The 25,110-nt window shown below is 41.0% G+C and overlaps 2 protein-coding genes and 1 pseudogene across 4 annotated transcripts in view; 2 read left to right on the top strand and 1 right to left on the bottom strand.

Annotated features, from left to right (window-relative positions):
• The first annotated feature begins 619 nt into the window (after nt 1–619).
• On the top strand, nt 620–1,923 carry LOC132237465 (interleukin enhancer-binding factor 2-like; annotated as a pseudogene).
• A 109-nt stretch (nt 1,924–2,032) lies between these two features.
• DTWD1 (DTW domain containing 1) lies at nt 2,033–24,656 on the bottom strand. 3 transcript variants are annotated; one of them, XM_059702000.1, is made up of 5 exons: nt 24,503–24,656; nt 16,468–16,787; nt 10,514–10,657; nt 8,419–8,668; nt 2,033–2,339 (listed from the first exon to the last, which is right to left on the bottom strand). In XM_059702000.1, exons 2-5 carry the CDS (start codon nt 16,729–16,731, stop codon nt 2,092–2,094), a joined length of 906 nt encoding a protein of 301 aa, XP_059557983.1. In that variant the 5' UTR covers nt 16,732–16,787; nt 24,503–24,656; the 3' UTR covers nt 2,033–2,091. The 3 variants fall into 3 exon arrangements, with proteins under 3 accessions (XP_059557983.1, XP_059557999.1, XP_059557991.1); XM_059702016.1 differs by lacking the exon at nt 24,503–24,656 and adding an exon at nt 23,684–23,818; XM_059702008.1 differs by lacking the exon at nt 24,503–24,656 and adding an exon at nt 21,769–21,877.
• The window catches only part of FAM227B (family with sequence similarity 227 member B), a 213,718-nt gene continuing 213,193 nt past the window's right edge, over nt 24,586–25,110 (top strand). Inside the window, exon 1 of the mRNA XM_059702029.1 lies at nt 24,586–24,904. The gene's annotated coding sequence lies outside the window, so the exon portion shown is untranslated. The remainder of the gene's footprint in view (nt 24,905–25,110) is intronic.

A 25,110-nucleotide genomic window follows, 5' to 3' on the forward strand; every position in this document is an offset into this window, starting at 1 on the left:
CCCAGTGAGGAGTGTGCAGGAAGCAGCTGATCGGTGTTTCTCTCTCATAGATGTTTCTAATTCTCTATCCCTCTCCCTTCCTCTCTGTAAAAAAATCAATAAAATAGGAAAAACCTCGCATAAGGGTAAAACCGTCCGGAGGAAAAAGTAGAAGGATGGCATTTACTTTTACTGAAAAAATTAAAATTCTCTTTTATTCTAGTGAAGGGAAAGAGAAAGAAAAAAAAGTCCTGCTAGCAGAGAATGGTTTCAATCCATTGACCTCTAGGTTATGGGCCCAGCACGCTTCCGCTGCGCCACTCTGCTTCTGCGGGTGCAGATGGCTCCTGGTTCCTATAGAAAGTTTCCTACGTGATCTCTGTCCTAATCGCTTTACACAGCGCTGTCTAAGTTTTGGTAAAAAGAAAAAAAAAAATCATTACTGTCTAGTCGAATCTGATTGGCTAGTTCCTGACGCAGCAGGGGTTTTTAATTGGTTTACAAGCCCGTTTTCTACGGTAAACCAATAGGCATAAGCGGAGGAGTAAGGTGGGAGCCAATCGCGCCGTGGTGTGTTGGCATCCCGGCCAGCCGCCTCTGCTCGGAGGCGAGGGGTGGTTGGTGTGGCTTCCATTGTTCAGCATCTGGGGCGCCATGAGGGGCGGCAGAGGCCGAGGTCGTGGCGGGCGCTTTGGTTCCGAGGAGGCCCGGGAGGAGGGTTCAGGCCCTCGGTGCCCCACATCCCATGTGATGTCTATTTGTGTGAAATGGCCTTCCCTCGGGTTAAGCCAGCACCTGATGAGTCTTCCTTCAGTGAGCCATTGCCCAAAAGAAAGCAGGACCTTGCTCCTAATTCTGCTGAACAGGCCTCTATCCTTTCTCTGGTGACAAAAATAAGCAATGTGATTGACAATTTGATTGTGGCTCCAGGGACATTTGAAGTGCAGATTGAAGAAGTGCAACAGGTTGGATCATATAAAAAGGGAACAATGACTACAGGACATCATGTGGCTGACCTGGTGGTCATCCTAAAGGTTCTGCCAACGTTGGAAGCTGTTGCTGCCCTCGGGAACACAGTCGTGGAAAGCCTCAAAGCACAGGATCCGCCTGAGGGTTGGACCATGCTGACCAATGAAACTGGCTTTCAGATCAGTTCTTCTGATGCTACAGTGAAGATTCTCATTACAACAGTGCCACCCAATCTCTGAAAACTGGATCCAGAACTCCATTTGGACATCAAGGTGCTGCAGAGTGCCTTAGCAGCCATCCTCCATGCCCGCTGGTTTGAAGATGCTTCTCAGTCCACAGTTAAAGTTCTCATCAGACTTCAGAAGGACCTGAGGATTCGTTTTCCTGGCTTTGAGCCCCTCACACCCTGGATCCTTGACCTACTCGGACACTATGCCGTGATGAACCACCCCACGGACAGCCTTTGGCCCTACATGTGGCATACAGGCGTTGCTTGCAGATTCTGGCTGCAGGACTGTTCTTGCCAGGGTCAATGGGTATCACAGACCCCTGTGAGAGTGGCAACTTCGGAGTCCACACGGTCATGACTTTGGAACAGCAGGACATGGTCTGCTTCACAGCTCAGACTGGTCTGAATCCTCTCACACGGTGGCTTTAGGAAGATCCTTGGCCAGGAGGGTGATGCCAGCTGTCTTGCTTCTGAAATATCTACCTGGGATGGAGTGATCGTGACACCTTCAGAAAAGGCTTATGAGGAGCCACCAGAGAAGGAAGGGGAGGAAGAGGAGAATACAGAAGAACCACCTCAAGGAGAGGAGGAGGAAAGCATGGAGACTCAGGAGTGACTCCCTTCTCTCCACCCTTCTTACCCAAGGGGAAGATGGAGCCTGAGATAACTGCTACTGGGCTCTATATGGTGGCATTTCTGAGGGCTGGGGGAGACAGGAAAGAAAATAAAAAACTATGGAAGGAAAAAAAATCAATAAAATATATTTTAAACATATGAGGTAAAATAAATAAAGCCTTATTTTTTAAAGTGGTCTTGCAGACATGACACATGAATATTCTCTAAGAATAAACAAAGCACAATTACAAGTTTATTGATTTTAACAAAATAAAGAAACAAAAGTGGCTTCTTAAAAACTAATGAGTAATTTTTCTTGTTTCCTTGTCTCCAGAGCATTTGGCATTCTTTATCAACTGGTACATAAAAGAGTAGAAAAATAGAAGATTGTCATATTGTCCTTTGTATTTCTCTTCTAATATATCAGTATGGTAGTCTACCAGAAAGTAGTAGATGGCTTCAATTGTGGAAAGGAAGGTATCTGGCTTTCCTTTTTGATGGCGCCAAAAGCAAGTTTTTCTTGTTTTCAACTCAACTTGTAGCAACCCTGCCAAAAACAAATAAGAAAAGTATAAATATATATACATTTTACTCTCACCCAAGGATGTTTATTGATCCTAGACAGAGAAGAGGAAGGGAGGGACACAGAGAAAGAGAGAGAGAGAGAGAGAGAGAGAGAGAGAGAGAGAGAGAGATCGATTGGTTGCCTCACATATGCACAATGACCAGGGATTGAACCCACAATCTAGGTATGTGGCCTGACCTGGAATCGAACCCGCAACCTTTTTGGTATACGAGACAACATTTCAACTAATTGAACCAACCACCCACGACTAAATATTTCTTAATCACAGGGTGTGGTACAATTAAATGATTTCTATTAAAATTTTTTTTTAAAGAGCACAGATAAAACCCCTTGCTCCCAATTCAAAGTAAGATATTTTTGCCCTAGCCAGTTTGGCTCAGTGGATAGAGCATCAGCCCACAGATTGAAGGGTAATGGGTTCGATTCCAGTCAAGCGCACGTTTCTTGGTTGCAGGCTGGATCCCTGGCCCCAGTCTGGGCTTGTGTGCAAGGCAACCAATTGATGTGTCTCTTTCACATTGATGTTTCTCTCTCTCTGTCTCTCCCCCTCCCTTCCACTTTCTCTAAAAATCAATGAAAAAATATCCTTGGGTGAGGATTAACAAAATAAATAAAATATTTTCTTAAATGCTTTAAAGTATATACAGAAGCAATATAAAACACAGATTGAAATCTTATACCTATAAGTCTTGGACCCTGTAGCAATGGGTAAAAGTAGTTAATATTTAAGGGATTCATCTCTCTCACTCTCCTCTCTCTCTCTCTCTCTCTCTCTCTCTCTCTCTCTCTCTCTCTCTCTCTCTCTCTCTCTCTCTCTCTCTCTCTCTCTCCTTTATCCCAGGAGTGAGGATATTTCTTTCCCATTAATTTTTAGAGAGAGTGGGAGGAGGGGAAGGGAAGAGAGAAATATTGCCATGAGAAAGACTCTTTGATTGGTTGCCTCCTGCTCGAGTCCCAACCCAGGCCTGGATTGAACCTGCAACTAAAATATGTGCCTTTGACTGGGAATTGAACCCACAGCTGACACTCTAACCACTGAGCAACCAGCCACAGCAAAAGTCATCTCTTTCTGCTACCTACCACTGTCATTTTTTATTTAAACTTGTGACAGGACTAAATTCACCAGTTTTCAGAAAGGTTTCATTTCCTTGATAAATAAACATTTAAAACATCATTCTGAAACTCACTAAGAAATAGGCAGGTTAATGGTCTTGAATGCATCTAGAAGTATTGAAAATGTTGTAAGCAATTAGTACAATTAAAATCTTAACATAGGCGGTGGGGACCACTTTGTAAAGTATATGATTGTCTAACCACTATGCTGTACACCTGAAACTAATATAAAATAATATTGCATGTAAACTGTAATTGAAAAATAAAATTTAAAAAAAATCTAAACATAGAATTTTGACATCATCAATGTAATTTATAAAAAGAAACAAACTAAGAGCAACTATTATAATAATGCTAGTTTCTATAATACATCTAATATATTCTAAAATATCTAATCTAATGAAAGGGTAATATTATGCAAATTAATCATCACTCTGACACAAAGATGGCAGCGCCCATAGTGTCCCATGCCCTGGCCGTGGAGGGAGGGAGGGCGGGCTGCGGACACAACGCAGGGCTGCTGGGCTGGGGGCGTGCCCTCGGCAGCTGCAGCACGGCTCAGGCACGCCCCCAACCCTGTGGACACAATACAGGGGGTCCTCTGCACATGAGCTGTAGAGGAAAACACCTTTTCTGATCGCTCATTGGCTAAGCTCCCTGTATGCCTCCACTAGCAGTGTTCTTGGTAATTTGGGTAATAAGAATCCAAGAAGGTGATCTAGGGTTTTCCCACCTCACTCCTGGAGGAAAAAACGAAGGTCCACTGCTGGAGGGGCTAAGAAATGTCATATCCTGCCCTAGCCAGTTTGGCTCAGTGGATAGAACCTCAGCCTGCTGACCGCAGGGTCCGGGTTCAGTTCTGATCAAGGGCATGTACCTAGGTTGCAGGCTCCTCCCTGGCCGGGCCCAGGTCAGGGCTCATGCAGGAGGCAACCAATCGAAGTGTCCCTCACATTGATGTTTCTCTCTGTCTTTCCTCTCTCTTCCAAGCTCTCTAAAAAATCAATGGAAACATATCCTCAGGTGAGGATAAAGAAAAAAAAAAAAAAAAAAGAAAGAAAGAAATGTTATATCCTATGAAAGACACATCTTGAAAATGCCTAAAGAAAGTTGTCATTTTTTTCATGGTGAAGGGACTGGAGTCCGTGTTGATGAAAACACCTTGGCGGCTGTGGCAGTGGCAGCAGCAGCAGGGTGATGGGAGTGGCGCCTTCCCCTGATCAGCCCGGTCACCTCCCGCAAAGGGAGGCCAGACTCCTGAGGGCTCCCAGTCTGTGAGAGGGGGCAGGCTGGGCTGTGGGCCCCCCCCCCCAGTGCACAAATTTCATGCACCAGGCCTCTAGTTAAATATAAAAACCAATATTTAGTGACTATCGCCACTAATCTATCCTGTCTTTAAAATTTCCTTGGAAATATATAGACATATAGAACCTTTTAAATTACACTAAAATACACAGACATGAAATTAGTTAGAAAATTTATATTTTTAAAAGTTTGATATATACATTTAAAAAAATTTCTTGCCAGTATTTCTGGCAATCAATAACTTTAAGATAACTACACAAATTACTTTAGCAGTAAAACTTGAAAGCAGGTAACTGTAGATGGCTTTTCCCTCTAAAATTATTGCCTGAATTTCTTCAACCAAAAAATGGGAATGAAAATCATATTATTTTGAGGACTAAATAAGGTAATATACTAGTATGACGCGCATTCATTAACATACTAAGTATAGTTTGGGAAATGTTTATAATGTGAACAAATCTGTCAAAATGAAGGGATAGAGCTGGCAATTTTTAAAACAAATTATGATATAATTCCCACTTTAATCATCTGGACCCTCTCCTTAACAAAAAGAAAACCATCCTTCCCACCACATCCCCCCAAAGCTTCCCATGGTGAATCTTCAAGAATGTATGTCAGTTCATGTGTAGATTTACACTATATGATTAAATTAGACATTCAACCTTTAAATGTGTTATTTTGACAGTAGTAAAACACCCAGAGCTTTCCTCTGTAAAGTCTGGCAAAATGATGTTTTTACATTGTTAAGGGGATTCTTAACCTCAGCACTCATAGTAAGATAACAGAAACATTACTTTTTTAATACATTAATTTTGAGGGTTTAAACTGAGGTTTAGAGTTGTTCACATTAATCCCATGAAATGATAAAATGTTTTCAAGCCTAAAGGCAATGATTTATAACAAACATGAGTTGTTTCTTGTGGAAGTAATTGGGCTTATCTGGAAAATGGTATTTCACAAATACAGAGATTGTAAATAGGCACAGAGCCCGATTTCCCTGTGGTGAACGGAGGAGCCAGAGTAGGACATGCAGAGAAGACTGACTCTAGAAATCGGTTTATTTCATGATTTTGAAGGAATTGAGACATACTTTTTAAAAATGTAATGTATCCCAGAATTAAAATGGATGATACTTTCTATGTGATGTGGGAAGAACAAAAATTATTCTGTACAAATCTGATTTTAAGCCTTAAGCTCAAATGTGGACACTCTGAAAACAGATTTTGAATTTTACCTCAGAAATTCCTTATATAGTTTTTTTCAAGTGTTTTCACTTAACGGTCTTTCATTGGATCCTTTCAATAACCATATAAAGAAAAATAGCTCAGAAAAATCTTCAAACTGGGGAGTAATTTGCTGCTGTAACCATCCAAGATAATGTGGCCAGCAGAATCCAAAGAGAAGGGTTTTAGGGTTCCATTTCTCTATTAAACGTCAGCAACAAGATTCTTCCAGGTCATGTCCTCTACAGTGTCTCTCTCTCTCTCTCTCTCTGTCACACACACACACACACACACACACACACACAATTTCTCTGTCTCTATCTCTCTCACACACATACACATAAGCACACACAGAACAGGAAAGCAATCTTACTAACATTTATGTTGATTTCACAGGTATGAACCATATAAATTAAGCTAATTAACTTTACTAATGTCACTCACTTTAGCTTGGTACTGATTAACACAAGTCAGACTCCGAAAAAAAAACGTGTCATAAACTTTCTTTTCTTAATGGTGTACTTTTGACAACAGCCTGGGAGAAGCTCTCCCAGGTTGAAACTCTTTTGGCAACTGCCTATTACCAACTAGGTTGGTAACTAGCTCTCTTGCCTTATAATCGCATATGGTACACAGATAAAGCCTCCAAAAAGCTGGAAATAAAACTAAAGCTTTTAGAAAAACTGAGAAATCCTGAAGAACTGAGTAGGTGAAACAGCATGAGAGTTCATAAGAGCTCCTGTTCCTCATATTACTGGTTGTCGTACTTGGGGAAATAAAGCTACTCTTTTACTAATAAACCATTATTATTAGGAACTAATCTTTTCACTCCAAGAGAAAAAGAGATATAAAACAAGAAAAAAAATCACTGTAATGTTAAAGCTGCCTCTCTCTGCCTCTCTCTCTCTCTCTCTCTCTCTCTCTCTATACACACACACACACACACACACACACACACACACACACACACTTTTTTCTTGGCTCTGTCCTTTGAAGCGACGACATCCAAACAGTAATAAATTTACCAGATCTTGATTTCTAATATCATTCCCCATTAAAAAAGCACCACAGTTCCTTTGAATGACTGGTTATTGGTCTGGGGCAGGAGAAAAGTGCAAGTAAACTTTGAATGATTAATTCTAGGTCTGAGGAAGGAAAAAGTGCTGAACCAGAAAGACTAATGAGGCCATGCCTCAAAGGACTTGAAGCGCTCCCACTGACAAAATCTGAGACAATCTGGGCATAAAAATATATATAATCATTATAGATTTTAACATACTGAATTAAAAAGGCATGTATCACACCACAGTGATCTCATAAATGGTACAAGGAGAGAAGACAAAAGAGGAGGAGAAAAAGGAAAAGCTCTTCCTTACATAAGAATGCCAGTCAACAAATATAGAAGAAATAATAAAATTAAAATGTTATCATTTTGCAATTCTCGATATAATTACTGATTTAAAGAAGCATCATCAGTGAATACAAAAACCTCTGAATGAAAAGCAGTTGGTAAACAGACAGTCCACAGTCTCAAAGCATCCCCTCACAGATTACTACTAATGTCAAAGAAGAAAATAAATCTTTAGAATGGAGAGATCTGGCAATCACCTTTAACCAAGAACTGAAAGTTATCACCAATAATGGAACTTATTTAAATGCCTCCTGTTTTGATGCAATAATTAGTAAACAACTTCACCTATATGAATAGGATAATCATATAATTTATCAGTTATATAGCCTCATTTCTAAGAGTAAAAAGCAATCTTATTAATAATTATACCAAAACAATAGTTATAAACTGGAATTGTCATGGGAAGTCCTGGATTTATTCTTATCTGTAAGGATCCTTGCAAAAAATTTTAAACTGAATCTAATCACGATGAAACATTCAGACAACTGACCTGTCCACTTCACACAATTCTAAGTCATGAAAAACAAAAACAGGGAACTGTTCCACATTAAGAGAGAATGGAGAGACGAAACCAAATGGAATGTGAGTTTACATACCACATCATACATCAGAGGAAAAAAAGCTACAGAATATATTTTTGGGTCAATTAGGGAAATGTGAATTTGGACTGTATATTAGACATTACAGAAGTTTTGTTAATTTCTTAAAGTGATAATGATACTATGATCATGCAATTATTCTTAAAAGATGTACACAGGCATTTAAAGGTGAAGTGTTGTAAAGCCTACATCCTTCTTTCAAAAGGTTCAACCGAAAAAATATGTATCTAAGTATACAACACACATAATACAGAAAAGAGAAATAAAGCAAATGTGGTAAAAGATGCATGGGTAGTTAATGCAATTCTTCTAATGTGTCTGTAGACATGAAGTTTTCTGAAATGAAAGTTGGGGGGGAAAAGCAATACAAAAACAATTTTTTTTCTTACCTTGAAGTCTCTCATCAGTGAATATTTTGTTTGTTTGGTTCCAGGTGCTATCTATAAATATAATTTTTTTCAGTGTTGTCTCTTTGCACTTGTTGTCATTCAAATCTTGTTCTTCAGTTTTCTTGCGTTTACTAGATGGCTTGTCAGGGTCATCATTTTTGCCTCTCACATTATTTTGAATCCTTTTTTGCAGATGAAAAGAAATATCTTTTATTGAGACAGACTTAGGTCCAGGAAAAATGAGCGCAACCTAAAGCAAAGAAACTTAAGTTAATAGTGTGTGATTATGATCAGAATGAATAAATTCTGACTTAAAACTTTAAGAGAAAAAAAAAATGAATATCTAAGAAACAAGCATTAGCTTCTACTACATCCACTTCTTCAATATATATGGTAAAGTATTTGACTCTTTCCAAGTAATTTATAATCACTGTATACTACCTAAAAGTTTTATTTCAAAATAAGTTATTCACCTGTGGATAGAAACCTAGTTAATTGTACCTTGAAAGAGAAAACTAAACTTTATAATATTTCATAAGATCAAAGGCAAAGTCTGTGATATTTTGTAAAAGAACCATTGAAAAGTGCTCAATAATTAAATATCATTTTCATCTATATAATAGACAAAACAAATGATACACAGTCAATACTGGTAAGCAAATTGGCAACTTAAAGAGTTTTGAAATGTTCACACTCTTTCATCAAATAATTTCACTTATGGGCATTTAATAAAATAATCCTAAATACCCACATACCCACCACACCCATAATATTTATTAAAAATATATCTATTACAGTACAAAATTAAAACTGAAAAATCTAATTTTAAAGGAAAAATTCTATAAATTATAGTACTTCTTTTAGCATTTTACTGAGACTTTATACTCCTATGTCTGAACGGCTGCTATTACAAAGCAGGCATCCAGTAAATATTTGTGAAATGAGTAGATGTTGGTAGAATTATGAGTATTTTATCCCCCATACTTTTCTGTATTTCCCAAATTTTCTTTAACAAGTATCATTTTAATATTAAAAATAAGCATTATAAAAATAAAAGAAACAACAAATCTTGAATTTTTAAACTTCAAAGTTATATACAAGTTGCTTAAACATCCACAATCCATGCCAATATTCACCATGCACTCAATCAGCAAAGTCTAGGGGTTTTAGATTTTCTTGGATTATAAGATATCACATCACTTTATTGAACCTAGCACTGTGTTCTATTTAATTCACATAAATTATATCTAGTAGACCAGCGAAGGAAATGCAAATATATTCCTAGATCCAAAATTCAGGTATTATTTACAAACACAATTTTCTATATAAACTCAATAAAAAACATACTTATGAAAAAGGAAAAACCAAGTTCTTTTTAGAACAACTGAGTGTATGTATTAATTTTTAATTTTGTTTCTGATTAACAACACCAATAAATGATCCCCAATATACCTAAAAGGGCTTACAAGTTTCTTTAAAAAGTACCCAATGCCTACTTCTTTTTGAGATCTATTACAAAAGTGCTTTTCAACAAGGCCAGTAATATCTCACCAATGTGAAATTTCAACTATGCAAAAACCAATGAAGAATCTAGAAATGAGCAAGGAAGGCCTCTGAGCTGACAAAAGAAATGTTACAAAGGCCATATACTAAAGCTCTAAATTTAGGGAGAATTCCTGAAATTTTTTTTTCATTCAGTCTTTCTTTCCTTCTTTTGGAGAAATTCCAATAATGTTTGTACTCTGGTTTCTCAGTTTGCATTAAATTAGATCACCTATGTGTCGTATAGGCAGAACAATGAAGTGGGGAGGAAGTGAAAGTAGGCATAATAATATTGGCAAAGTGTAAAAACTTAAAGAATTCAGAAAAAAATGATAAAAAGTGGAGACTCAAAAAAGTCTAACAAATCTAGAATCGTCTGATCTCTTCAGATACCAATGAAATGAAGTGTATGTTGTTTAGTGCTAGATATAAGGATAACCCTAGATCATTAAGAAAAGTATTAAATTGTGTTCAAGTAAGTTCAGAACAACACTGGAATTTAAAGTTCATTTTTAGATTCAATGTGCACAGTTGCAAGAAATAAGCTACCTACTTCATGGTCCTCTTCTTCATATTCCGGAATACAAGGGTACGTGTAAATATTTACAAATTCAGGTGCTAACAGTTTAGCGTGGATAGCAGTACTTTTGCCATCTGTTTCATTTGGATGTTTAATGATGTCAATCTTCAGTGGAAGCTAAAATTAAAAAATAAAAGACAAGTGAACAAGCCATATATTAAAATTCTAATTAGTATGTTAATACAAATGGTCTTTAAAGCTTAAACAGCAAACTCACACTACATCTCTATAAATATACTTATGGTTTGAAAATCATCCATTTCTACACCAGGCTGTTAAGAACAATAAGAGTCATAAACCAAATCCAAATTTCTTCCTCGATATTGTTAATCATATGATAGAACAACTATTTTAACTCATTTAACAGAGAATCTGCTCTTAAAGCAAAGCTCCAATGTCATTTTCATTTATGTTACAAAGCCATTGAGTCCAATCACTTCTATTTCAGCATCTCTGCCAATAATATTTTTTAGAATTCCTATAAGCTTCAGATTTGTTCATTTTATGACATGTAAGAGGAAATAAAAGTTTGGGCAAAGTTTCATATCTAAAATTCAAGTTAAAATGTTGTTCCTTATACATCCTTTGACGTCATATATCCAATTATCCTTAGTTGTAAACATCATCATTCTCAGAAGTGTCTTTTAACAACACAAATGAAATAATTATCAACTGAAAAAAACAGTAACAGAATGGACCTAGGAGGTGCATTCTATGGGTAAAAATAACTCTCTCAAAATGACTTGGCCTATTTCTCTTAAAGTTTAATTATTTATTATGGGTTGTGTCCTTTCTCTATGCAAAATTAATATTATTTTGCATTTTTTTAGTTATATTTTCCTATTACTTTACTGATGTGGTTTGGTTTTCTGCATAATGCTTGTGCAAGTGCTGCACTCAGCCATGATTATGAAAATGAAAGCTTAGTCATCTCTCTCCCACTATACATAAGAACCCTCTCTGAGATGGACTTGGCACTGCAGGTTTCAAAGGACTTATTGTTATGATAAGCACTCTTCCAGCTCCTGTCCTGCACTCAACAGGCAGCACTCTAGGTGTTTACCCTGAACACAGCTATTTTACCCTGGAGTACAAAACAATTTTTTAAAAAGCTTTATTAAAGAGAAGAAACTGATACAATAAACTACACACACTCATAGTGTACAATATAATGAGTTTTAACATGTTACACCCTTGAGCTCATCACTACAATCAAGATCATGCACATACCTATCACCCCCAAAGTCTTCTTGTGCTTCCCTCTGTCCCCAATCTCCATCAACTCCCACCCACAGTCCTTAGGCAACCACTGATGTGCTATCACTATAGATAAGCTTGATTTTACTGATTTCTATAAAAATACAATTATACAGTATGTACTCTCTTCATCTAACTTTCTTCACAAAATAATTATTCTGAGATTCATCCATGCTGCTGTGTGTATCATTAATTCCAGAACTATTTTTTTAAGGAGTAGTTGGTACATGCTACTAAATGATCTCAATGGCATGTATTTTATCTTTTCAGATGATTACGTGAAAGAGGACAAACAGTGTATGCAATTTAGTAGTGTATGCAATAGTTTGCAATTTAGGGTTTCAAACCCAATTTCTTCTACTATCTCCATTTAAGCCTAGTGATTAGTTATAAGTTAGGGCCAACTGGCTCAAATCATCAAAGCAACTTCTAGCTATAGAAAATTTACCATTTAAGTAGGCAGTTCACAAATGATTTTACATCAGTCTACTTCTGGCTGAACTCTACATCAGACCTCCCTCATGATGCTCAGTCTCAGGTGAACTATATTTCCTTTCCCCAGGGTCTGTCATTACCAGGTCAGCATTACTTTGCCCAGGGAAGGTAGGAAGAGGAAAGAAGAAAAAGAAAGCAAATCATGACCAAGTATTCTAGTACTAATAAAATCAATTTTCTTTTATGGCTGATTAGTAGAGCTGAAAATTCCAAAGGTGATCAACATTTTTGACCAGCCGGCTACCTTTGAAAAATATCAATTGTATCAAGGACACAGGATTGAGTGTTATTAATGTACTTTACAAACTATGTACCTAGCCCAGTGGTCGGCAAACTGTGGCTCGCGAGCCACATGCAGCTCTTTGGCCCCTTGAGTGTGGCTCTTCCACAAAATACCACGTGCGGGAGGGCACGTACAGTGCGATTGAAATTTCGTGGCCCATGCGCAGAAGTCGGTATTTTGTGGAAGAGCCACATTCAAGGGGCCAAAGAGCCACAGTTTGCCGACCACTGACCTAGTCTATTATAGACTAAAATCTACAAGCACTAGTAGAAGACAATTATGCAAATTTTGTGCTCAAGAAGTATTCCTGGGACCTAGTCCTGGTATCTGTAGTTCTCTGGAAGTTAAGCCTAAAATTTCTGATTCTACGCAAAGCACAGACACAGATCTTATCATAGAAATATATATTTGTGCTCTAGTTCACATATCTTAAAGGAAGATACTTCTTAAATAATGACGGGATAACACCAGCAGAGCTGACTAGATGCAGTTCAAATACAGATGTTTCATTTTCAAACATGTAAAGAACACCAATATGTCCTCTAACACTATATATCCTATGAGAGATCACAAACTTATCTGCCCAAATTTATCAAAATGCCATTAGCAGAAAGGCCTAACTAAGCTGTCCCCACAAGATTATTACTTTCTCAAAGAAAGCCTTTTAAAGTCTAGGACTTTAATAAAAATGAAGCTTCCTTTTACCTTATGATTTTCTCTTCTTAAAAAAAATACCAAGAGCATCTTTTAATTTTTTCATGCATTTCTCATGGCACTAAAAAAACAAAATCATATTCCACATAAAAGGACAGGAATTTATGAATTTATTTCCAGACTAAAATTTAATGCTTGGGAGGTAGTTATTTACTAGTATTATGTAATTACCTTCCCTTCCCAAGCAGGCTATCTAAAAGCAAATGCTAAACAATTTGTAACAATAAAAATAAAGTAGAAATTAGAAAGAAATACTTAGTTTTTATCATTAATATATATTATTAATGCATCAATTTTATAAATGGCCTTTAAAATATAGTCACTTTCAAAAACTGCATAGATAAGCAGGCCATTTAGAGTTGATCAAACAGTTGGCATAGTGTTTTGAGTCATTTCTATTAAGTAGTGTACATTAGACCACTGATTTGGGAAATAATCCTCTATTATTAAATTTCTATGAGAATGTTAGCCCTGTCAATATATCATTGAATTTTATTCTGATCTTCAATCCCTTTTGACCATAACAAAAAAGTTTTATGTTAAAACTTTTCATGAAATACTTTCTTTATGTGGCTATAACATAAATAGATGATAGAATAATTCTGTGTACACTTCAAAAATAATACTTTGAAATGTAACTAAATTCTTATAAGATAATGGGAAACTTAAAAATAATTATTGTCCTCAAGTTCTCAGTTTTTCTGAAATAGCTATAAAGCTGATTAGAGTCCATGCTTACTTATTCTCAACCAGTAAACTTTCCAATAGCCTGTAAGTACGATTTTAGACCCCAGAGAAGACTGTGGACTTGACAAGATAGTATATAGGCTAAACTGAAATCCAAGTAACAGAATATGAGTATTAAATTATTCTTACTTCAAATTTAATGAACCTTAAGATCACCACATTAAATGTTTTAAGTGTAGTTACAACTTATTTTCTTACTAGCCAGTTCTGATGAGCTCATGTGTAATTTAGCCTCACTAATTCTAATAGGGAGGAGTCAAATTTTATACATTATTTGATTTACTCCTAGATCCCCAGTCACTGTTAGACATATTAACGTACACCTATCCTATATAATAAAAGGCTAACATGCAAATAGACCGAACAGCCGAACAACCGAACCGATTGCTATGATGTGCGCGGAACTGTCAGCCACGGTGGGATGGTGGAGCAGGTAAGCGGGGGTGCCAGATCAAGGTGGGGTGCTGGTCGATGTCATCAGGGCAAGCCTCTGGTGGTTACTGAAAATTCTTTGCTCCCGCATGCCGTGGTCCCGCCCAGCACTCACACCCTCTGCCAGCACCTGGCACTGAGTGACGGGGCCGGCACCAGGTGCAAGTGGTGGCTGCAGGCCCCAATTACCCCTCAGGGCTTCTCTACCTTCCCTGCTCCTGAGAGGAGATCAGGGCCAGCAGCCACCTCTTGCACCCGCTGCCAGCAACAGCCCTGCTTGCACCCACAGCCGGTGCCAGAGCTGCCACTAACACCCGCTGCTGGCACCTGGCACCGGTCCCAATCGCTCGGCACCATCAGTGGGTACAAGTGGCAGCTGCAGGCCCAATTGCCCCTGGGGGCTTCTCCACCTCCCCCTGCTCCTGAGGGGCTATTAGGGCAGCAGCTGACACTCATACCCACTGACGGTTCTGGCCCCATTCGCACCCTCTGCTGGCGCTGGCTCCAATTGCTCTGCACCGCCAGCAGGTGCGAGCGGGGCCAGTGCCGTCAGCATGTGGGAGCAGCGGTGGCGGGAGGGGCCACAGATAATGGGCTGAGACCTGACCCTGTGCCCACTGCAGCCTCACAGCCCACAGTTCCTTTCAAGGTGCACAAATTTGTGCACTGGGCTCCTAGTCTATAATAATAAAAGGGTAATATGCTAATTAGATCGGACGTCCTTCTGGATGAAGCTGAGGCCAGAGCAAAGCCCAGGTTCTGGTTGCCTGCCGGCTGCCTAAGGGAATCCGCCCGGATCCTGGGTGCCCGCTGGTGGCTGGAGGGAAGCAGCCCAGGTCCTGGAGGGAAGCCAGTGCCAGCAGCCGGGGGAAGGAAGGCCTATTCTTGCTCGAATTTTTGTGCATTGGGCCTCTAGTCCTATATAATAAAGAGCTAATATGCTAATTATACCTGATGGCAGAACAACCTTCTGGAATGACCAGTGGGCAGGTGGCAGGGCTTCGAGGCCTACCCTTGCACGAATTTCATGCATTGGGCCTCCAGTATTTATATAAAAGCCTAAGCAACTGTTTGACTGGCCATCCGACTGGTAGCTATGACATACAATGACCACCAGGGAGCAGATGCTTGGCAACTGCAGTTCTTGGGTGATGCACCTGGAACCAGAGAAGAGGGAGCCAGATTCCAGGGTGTGTCATCCGAGAACCTCCCTCTTACAATCCGGGACCCCTTGGGGATGTCAGAGAGCTGGTTTTGGCCCAATCCCCGCAGGCCAGGCTGAGGAAACCCACTGGTGCACCGGGCCTCTAGTGTAATAATAAATTCTTTGATTACATAGACATGATGCTCTACAGATTTTTATACTTTATATAATAGTAGTCTTGATAAGCAACAAAAAATATAAGCCAAGTAATCAATTCACATATATTTTTAAGATCTGGCTTTAAATTACTACAAATTATAACACAGCCCAATGAGTAGGTCTTAGTCTTTTCAATTTTAGTATCTTTTCGTTTTAGTCACTGACAGGTGCTCCATATTCACGTACAGGATGGAGCTAAGCCCATTCTACAAAAGCCTAAACAAAAACGAAGCCTACCTCGTCCTTCGGCATATGTTTTCTCAGAGCAGTCCAAGGACCTGAGGTGGTTTTTGAAGCTCCTTCAGGCAGTCTATAAACTTGTCTCTTGCAGTATTCATGTTTATACCACATTTTTTCCAAGGTTGTAAATGAATTATAGTCATTAATTTAAAAAATAATTGATTTCATTAAAAACAACACCATCTCAGAACCTAGTGTTTTGGCAATCTGGATCTGTTTTTCCAGAGACAAGAAAAACAAACAGGTTTCCAGTCTGTAGGATTACATTTCTATTAATATAATTCATTTTCCTAATGATGCTATTTATCAAGTGTATCTATTACATTAGAACAGGAAAATATGAGGTCTTTTTAAAATCTATGTTCCTACTTTCAAACAATTAAATTTCTTACCCACCTTCACAAGTGGCATCTGCTCCATAGGTACATTTTCAACTGGGACGTAACATGTATAGCAGTAGAACATTCTTGAACCACCACATTTAAGACATTTTGATCTTCCACTTTGCTGAGCTTTCTGAAGAACTTCTTGAGATGCTAAGCGTAAATTTTGAAGAGGATCTTCTGCAGCTATGGAAGTAGTTTGTGGTTGTTGTATTTCCACAAATCTTGAATTATTTTCTTCCCTCTCTTTGAGAAATATAGGTGGGCTGAGAGACATTTTTCATTCAAACCGAAGTTTAACATCTATTTCTACAACACATTATCGTAGGTGCACTGAAAAAAAAAAATAGTGTGTGTGTGGGGGCGGGACAAAATAATAACAAAACATTTTACTCACTGTCTCCACATATAAAATTACTCAATTTAATTCACAACTGTGTGCTGTTTTTAGAATTAAGAAAAGTTAACAAGTTTTTAAATCACTAAATTAGCATACTTTTGAATTAAATTTATTGGAAATACAAAATTAAAATGCAATAAACTCAAAACCATAAATTACCCTTTGGAGGGACCCTCCCATAAGAACAGAAAGGTGCTCTCTTAGAAAACTTATTTCAAATATAAAGTTTAGGTAGCAACAATCCATTTTTCAGTGGCTATCTTTGTTTCCCAAACAGTAATTTTGTTTTATAATAGGAATGCAATGGCTTAATGTATCAGCCAGGAATGTATTCAACCCAATAGGCTCTTTGAATTGATATAACATCACATCTAATCTCAACCAGGACTAATGAAAATACAGGTTCCAATATAATCAGCAAAATTTAGTTGGTTATGTTCTAAAAGATACCTTCCTCTCCAACTTAAAACACACATAAAAAATAAAACTAAAACCCTGGCCAGTGTGGCTAGAGCAGGGGTGGGCAAACTTTTGGACTCGAGGGCCACAATGGGTTCTTAAACTGGACCGGAGGGCCGGAACAAAAGCATGGATGGAGTGTTTGTGTGAACTAATATAAATTCAAAGTAAACATCATTACATAAAAGGGTACGGTCTTTTTTTTTTTTTTTAGTTTTATTCATTTCAAACGGGCCGGATCCGGCCCATGGGCCATAGTTTGCCCACGGCTGGGCTAGAGTGTCCCACTGAAGGGTCCTGTGTTCAATTACTAGTCAAGGGCAAGTGCCTGTGTTTCAAGTTATAGTCTCAGCTCTGATGTGCGGGAGGCAACCAATTAATACAGTGGTTCTCAACCTTCTGGCCCTTTAAATACAGTTCCTCATGTTGTGACCCAACCATAAAATTATTTCCGTTGCTACTTCATAACCGTAATGTTGCTACTGTTATGAATCGTAATGTAAATATCTGATATGCAGGATGGTCTTAGGCGACCCCTGTTCGACCACCAAAGGGGTTGCGACCCACAGGTTGAGAATCACTGAATTAATGCATCTCTCTCACAATTGAAGTTTCTCTCTCTCTCCCCTAACCCTGCTCCCTCTAAAAATCAATGGAAAAAATATCCTCAGGTAAGGATTAACAATAACAACAACAAAATATATAAATACATATATATATATATATCAAACATCTATTAAAATATGAGCTGCATCTACTTTCAATTATTAATAAAATATCCCAAAAGATAAAATATATCCCTGAAAAATAAAATACAATATTATAAATTTAAAGTTTTGTAGAGTAACATTAATATGCACTCATTCTAAGAATTCCTACTGCTTTTTTTGACACCATTCAGATTATTAGTTCTAGAAATAAAATAGGAAAATGACTTTTCCACATAAATATTTCCTTCAAAGAAGGATGATGGCTGCCAAAACTGTATTCAAATACTCTGTAAGCACAATATCTTTTGAGTAGAAAGAGACTGGGGCCCTTTTTATTTTATATGCATTCCAAAACTATAAAATGATTCTCCTATTATAAAGTCTTAAGGCATTGTGGTGTTTAACTATGAGGCTCCAGGCACTCTGACAGGCAAAATACTGACTTGCAACAGGCAATGGTCTCCCAAATAGAATATGAACAAAAAGTCCAGTGGAACATAATGTACAAGATAATTTACCAACAAGAAGTTTAGTGATACCAATTTAATTACTCATCAGGAGTTTATCTACCTATAACAAAAAAAGCATTAACATGCTAATTAGACTGGATGGCCGAACAACCTTCCAGACGAAGCCAGGGCTGCAAGGGCTAAGTCCCTTGCAAAAAATTTTGTGCATTGGGCCTCTAGTCAACACTAATAATCAACACTAATAAAAGAGAAAAATGGTAATTGGCGTACGAGCTACCCTTTTCATTGGCTAATCAGGGCTATATGCAAATTAACTGCCAACTAAGATTGGCAGTTAACTGACAACTAAGATTGGCAGTTAACTGACAACAAGATGGCGGTTAATTTGCATATGTGGGCACAATGCAGGGAGGCAAAAGGGAAAGCAGGAAGAAGCCCCCTGCCACTGACAGTGATCGGAAACCCAGGGGGGAGCTAAGAGCTGGGGGGCAGGGCAAAGGCGGCCCTGGGGCCACCTTTGCCCTGCCCCCCAGCCATGATCGGAGAATCAGGTGCCTTTTCCGCCCTGGCCAGTGATAGCAGGAAGTAGGGGTGGAGCCAGCGATGGGAGCTGGGCACGGTCGAAGCTGGCAGTCCCAGGAGCTAGGGGTCCCTTGCCTGGGCCTAAAGCGAAGCCCACGATCGCGGGGCCGCTGCAGCTGTGGGTCCCCGCTGCCCGGGCCGGACGCCTAGGCCACAGGCGTCAGGCCTGGGCAAGGGGCCGATCCTGCGATTGGAGGGTGATGGGGGTCAACGCCTGAGGGCTCCCAGTATGTGAGAGGGGGCAGGCTGGGCTGAGGGACACTCCCCCACACACACACCCAGTGCACGAATTTCGTGCACCAGGCCCCTAGTCCTATCTAATAAAAGAGAAACATGGTAATTGGCGTACGACCGATACCCTTTTCATTGGCTAATCAGCGAGATATGCAAATTAACTGTCAGCCAAGATGGCGGCCGGCAGCCAGGCAGCTTGAAACTAACATGAGGCTTGGTTGCCTCAGTGATGGAGGACGCCAACGTTCCCCGCCTGCGGCTGCAGGCCTCTGAGCGGGCAGTTTAAGAAACATTGTAACAAATACGCCCAACTTCAGCCAGCAGATTGGCAACATTGTAAGCAAAGGCCAGAAACCTACTTTCAGCCAGAGGCCTAAGAGCTGGAGCCAAGCCTCAAGCTAAAGCTGGCCCAGAATTAAAAAAAAAAAAAAAAAGGAAAAAAGGAGCGTTTGGGAGTTCAGTCACCCCCAGCCTGAAAACAGCCCTCAGCCCCTCACCCAGGCTGGCCAGGCACCCCAGTGGGGACCCCCACCCTGATCCAGGACACCCTTTAGGGCAAACCAGCCGGCCCCACCCATGCACCAGGCCTCAATCCTATATAGTAAAAGGGTAATATGCCTCCCAGCACCAGGATCAGCGGAGCCGTGAGGCCTCCCGGCACTGGAATCAGCGTGACAGGGGGCAGCACCCAAACCCCCTGATCGCCCTGCAGCTCTGTGTGTGACAGGGGGCGGGGCCACAACCTCCCTATCCACCCTGCTCTGTGCCTGATAGGGGGGAGCTCCCCCCCCCCACGGGCCCTGCTCTGTGTGTGACGGGGTAGAGCCATAACCTCCCCATCAGCCCTGCCCTGAGTGTGAGAGTGGCGGCGCCCCAACCCCCTGATCCGCCCTGCTCTGTGGGTGATAGAGGGCAGCACCCCAACCCCCTGATGGGCCCTGCTCTGTGCGTGACAGGGTACAGAGCCCCAATCCCCCTGATGGGCCCTGCTCTGTGTGTGACAGGGGGTTGCTCCACAACCTCCCCATCGACCCTGCCTTGAGTGTGACAGGGGGCGGCGCCCCAACTCCCCAATTGGCCCTGCTCTGAGCCCGACCAGGGGCTGCACCTAGGGATTGGGCCTGCCCTCTGCCACCCGGGAGCAGGCCTAAGCCAGCAGGTCGTTATCTCCCGAGGGGTCCTAGACTGCGAGAGGGCACAGGCCAGGCTGAGGGACCCCCCCTCCCCCCCCGAGTGCACAAATTTTTGTGCACCGGGCCCCTAGTATATATATAAAAGCCTAAGTGACCATTACAACCGAACAACCGGTCAACCAGTCACTATGACGCGCACTGACCACCAGGGGGCAGACACTCAACGCAGAAGCTGACCCCTGATGGTCAGTGTGCTTCCACAGCCAACCTCCTATGGTCCCTCACCCCAGTCGGCCAACCTCCCGCAGCCCCACCCACTCCCGGATGGACCCCGGTTCGGCCTCAATCGCTGGCCAGGCCAAGGGACCCTACCTGTGCATAAATTCATGCACCATGCCTCTAGCAGATTATAAATTCCAGGGAGCTGGAGACCCAAAGAAGAAATGCAAAGGAAAACAATGATGTTCATTAAAGGAAAAATATACTTGCAAAATTTACCCAAGGGGAAAATCAAAATACTGTATAATAAACATTTTTGATGTGTACAGATCAGGTATAGATTTACATTTTTTATTTTTCAGAAAAAGTGCTATTTCAGAATAATAGTCCAATCACTTTTTCTTGTCTCACAAATGGAAAACATCATCTACTTCTGACCCCCACACCAAATCACCTACTCCAAAACGGCTTCTATCTTTGTGACTATGCCCTCAATGACTAGAACAGTGCAGGATATTAAGCAACCACCTTTTCTTGAGCCTCAGATCCTTTTAAGATCACTTGAGAGTCTCACACCTTACTTACAGCAAATGAATTTTACAGACACAATGTTTTTCTCACAATTTCATGAGATTTGTAGATCAGTAGAATTCATCTACAGATACATATAAAGAAATCCTAAGATCAAAAACTCATTCTAAGTTCAGGAGGCAGCCTTAAAAGTCTAAATTTGGAGGGGAAAAAAGTCTAAATTTGGGTTTGTTCTGGTGTTGCCTGCAGTCCTTACAGAGAAACATTTTTAGGCTGTACCAATCTTGAGTTACTTCAATCACAGGACTCCTCCCAAAACAAACAAACAAAATGGATTGGACTAATTCATTTCCCTGGGTATTCAATGGAAAACTAGTGGTGCATTTTTTCTAGGGCTCTCAACATGCACTCCTTCTGAGATGCCTCAGAAACATCCCCTATACTTGGGCTTCCATCCATATAACTAAATAGATATTAGTGGAACCTTATATAAATATTGTTCCCCTACAGAAATCAGATATAAATACCTGTGAGACAGTGAAAGGGGCATGTTTATGACTCTCTCCCCTGACTCACCTACACACTCTCACTTATGGCTGATGTGGCCACAAAGAAGAGGTCAGCAGTAGTAGGTCATGGGCAGCTACCTCCAAAGGTCTCTGAAACCATATGACCAGCCAACAGCCTGCCTCAAATGTGTACAAATTATGTGTTGCAAACATGATGATTCAAAACCTTCAAAACATACTTGTTAACACCAAATATATGCATGGGAGTTATTTGGAAAACATAAAGAGACTTTATATATGTTTGCTGATACAGTTCCTAGGGCAAGGGAAAAGATAAAATAAACAAGTGGGACTACATCAAAATAAAAGGCTTTTGCACAGCAAAGAACCCATCAATAAAAGGAAAAGGGAGCCCACTATATGGGAGAACATATTTGGCAACAATACATCTGATAAAAGGTAATAGCCAAAATATATAAGAAACTCATACAGTTTAACAAAAGGAAGACAAATAATCCAAGTAAAAAAATGGGCAAAGGACCTAAATAGACACTTTTCAAAAGAGGACATACAGAAGGCTAAGAGACATATGAAAAAATGCTCTAAGTTACTAATCATCAGAGAGATGCAAATTAAATGACAATTAGGTATCACCTCACACCTGTCAGAATGGCTACCATCAACAAATCAACAAATGACAAGTGCTGGTGAGGATGTGGAGAAAAGGAACCCTCATGCACTGCTGGTGGGAATGCAAACTGGTGCAGCCACTATGGAAAACAGTGTGGAGTTTCCTCAAAAACTTAAATATGGAACTGCCATTTGACCCAATGATTCCACTTCTAGGAATATATTCTAAGAAACCTGAATGACCAATCAGAAAGAATGTATGCACCCCTATGTTCATAGCAGTGCAATTTACGATAGCTAAGATCTGGAAACAGCCCAAGTGCCCATTAGTAGATGAGTGGATAAAAAAAGCTGTGGTACATCTACACCACGGAATACTATGCAGTAGTAAAAAAGGACCTCGTGCCCTTTTGAGACAGCATGGAGGGATCTGGAGAGTATTATGCGAAGTGAAATAAGCCAGTCAGAAAAAGATAAGTATCACATGATCTCACTTATATGTGGAATCTAAAGAACAAAATAAACTGATGAATAAAATAGATCCAGAAAATAGAAGCATGGAACAGACTGTTGAACCTCAAAGGGAAGGCGGGGGTAGGTGGGTAGGTAGGAAGAGATTAACCAAATTAACTTTTATGCATATATGCATCACCCATGGTCACAGACAATAGTGTGGTGAAGGCCACAAAGAAGAGGTGGGGGACAGCTGCAGGCTAGAAGGGATCAATGGGGAAAATTTCAACCATCAAGATTTTTAAAAAAAATAAGTGGGGAGGGGGGAAGACTTTATTCCTAAGGAACTAACTAGTACATCCATCATTCTGGGACTTAGATTGAAAACAAATCCTCCTTCTACCCTATCCCCCCAAAAAACGAATTACTCACCAAGTCGCATCAATTCCACCTGGCACATAATCCTCCACTTTTAGTCTCAAAGTCAGGATTCTAGATAGTCTATGGCAATCTCTTACATCTCTACCTCTGTGCACTTATTGATTCCACATATTTAACATGGAAAAATGTACCTTAACTTCGAGTACCTTTGAGTGAAGTTATGTGTCCTAGCAGATAGTCAACTCTGCGAGGGCAGAGCTCTTTACTCGTCTCACCTATCCCTGTGTCTAATGCAGCAGGAGTCAGTCAACAAATACTTAACCAAACCAAAACCATTCTAAAAAAAGAAAGAAGAAAGAAAAAGAAAAAGCATACTATATGCATCTTGCTACTGAAGTTCCTGACAAACTAATTTTATGGGCCAAATGCAGCCTGACATAAAAAATGCAGCCTGGCAGACCTCTTTTTGCAAAACAGTACTCATGGAAAGGCTCATAACTACAACCAAGTTGACTCACTTCCTAATGAAACATTACAGAAGACTGTCCTGTATTGTAGGTATTTTTTTTTTATTAAACCCCCTTCAAATATTTCTTTGCGGCAATATTTGTAAGAACCTGGTCACGTAACATATACAGATCTCAGATCCACTCTTTAAATTCCAAGGTATCACCTTTTTCGGCACAGGACCCAGGGCCCCGCCCAGACCACCCCCGGGGGGTGCCACGGGCACTTCGTAGTCGTCCCCGGCGCACCGGCTTCAGATGGAAGCAGCCCTTAAACGTTGTGGTTTTAGTGGCGGCTTTATCCGCCAACTCCACGGACTTGCCATCTCAGAGTGATCATATATTTCCTTACTTGTCCTATATTCCCTCCAAATAACTTAGCCATAGGTAACAAGCTCCTTTGCTTATGATGTAAGCATTATCTTAATATTTTAAATATTACAATGCATGGCACACTACGTCTGTGCTGCGTTTCTCCTGCCGCAAACCACTCCAAACACTAAAAATACAAAGAATAAAGTAGGGTCCCTAGAGACTAACTTTGCCAGGACAGACTTTCTTTGAGACGGAAAGCACCGAAAATAATTGTTGGAGGGGTTGGGGGAGGTATTTTTTTCCTTTTTCTTTTTTTGAAAAATCTGGAAGTGTTTTTCCCCCGAAGGGCCCACAACAACCAAAAAAATGCAAGCGCCGCGCAGGGACCCCGGAACGACCTCGGCGAGGGCTCGGCCGACGGCGCGTCCACTCCCCGCGGCCGCACGGAGCCCGCCGGGGCACTGGCGCCCAGAGGGGCGCGCACACCGGCCCGGGACACCGGAGTGGGACTCAGACCTGCCAGCCCGCGGTCCTCGCTCAGCTCCACGCGTCCTCCGCTCCCCGGGAGCCCGTGGCGAGCGCCCGCCCTGCTCGTGCACGAACGCGAACGCGAGCGCGGCGGAGCGCTTTCCGGGCGACACCGGAGGGAGGAGCCGGCCGTTGCTAAGGCCGTTGCTAGGCCCGGCGCGGCGCCGCCCGGCGGAGGAGGTAGCGGGCTGGGGAGACGACGCGGAGGGCTCGGACGGGAAGTCCCGCCTCAGCCAGTCGGTGCCGGCGGGTCGGCCTTGGCCTGCGGCAGCCGGGCCAGCCCAGTCCGGTCCGGGAGCCGACCTTACAACTCCCGGTGCCCTTCTCAGCCCCGCCGGGCTGCAGGAGGGGACGCGCGGTTCTGGGAGACTCTCTCAAGGCGGAGCTGCAGTGAGTTGGAAATGCGGGTCCCACCGAACGCGTGTCCATGCTACCCACCCCCAGACCCCCCTCCTGAGAACTTGGTGCTTGTGTATGGCTCTGTCAAGACACGTGTTTGTAGTTTGATGATTTGGTTTGCTTAAAAACTACACAGGCCTGAAGAGGTGGCACTGTTTTTGTGCACTTTCCCAGTTTGAAATTAAGCACAATGTATG

This window comes from Myotis daubentonii, chromosome 1 (genome assembly GCF_963259705.1).
Source record: "Myotis daubentonii chromosome 1, mMyoDau2.1, whole genome shotgun sequence".
Taxonomy (NCBI): domain Eukaryota; kingdom Metazoa; phylum Chordata; class Mammalia; order Chiroptera; family Vespertilionidae; genus Myotis; species Myotis daubentonii.

Bases quoted from the DNA above. Each gene is read 5' to 3' on its own strand.
- DTWD1 (XM_059702000.1), bottom strand. From the start codon at position 16,731: ATGTCTCTCAGCCCACCTATATTTCTCAAAGAGAGGGAAGAAAATAAT. The intron at 10,658-16,467 runs GTGGGTAAGAAA...TTTTAATTTTAG, and splicing joins AGCAGATGCCACTTGTGAAG to CTTCCACTGAAGATTGACAT. The intron at 8,669-10,513 runs GTAGGTAGCTTA...TCTTTGCTTTAG, and splicing joins ATGAAGAAGAGGACCATGAA to GTTGCGCTCATTTTTCCTGG.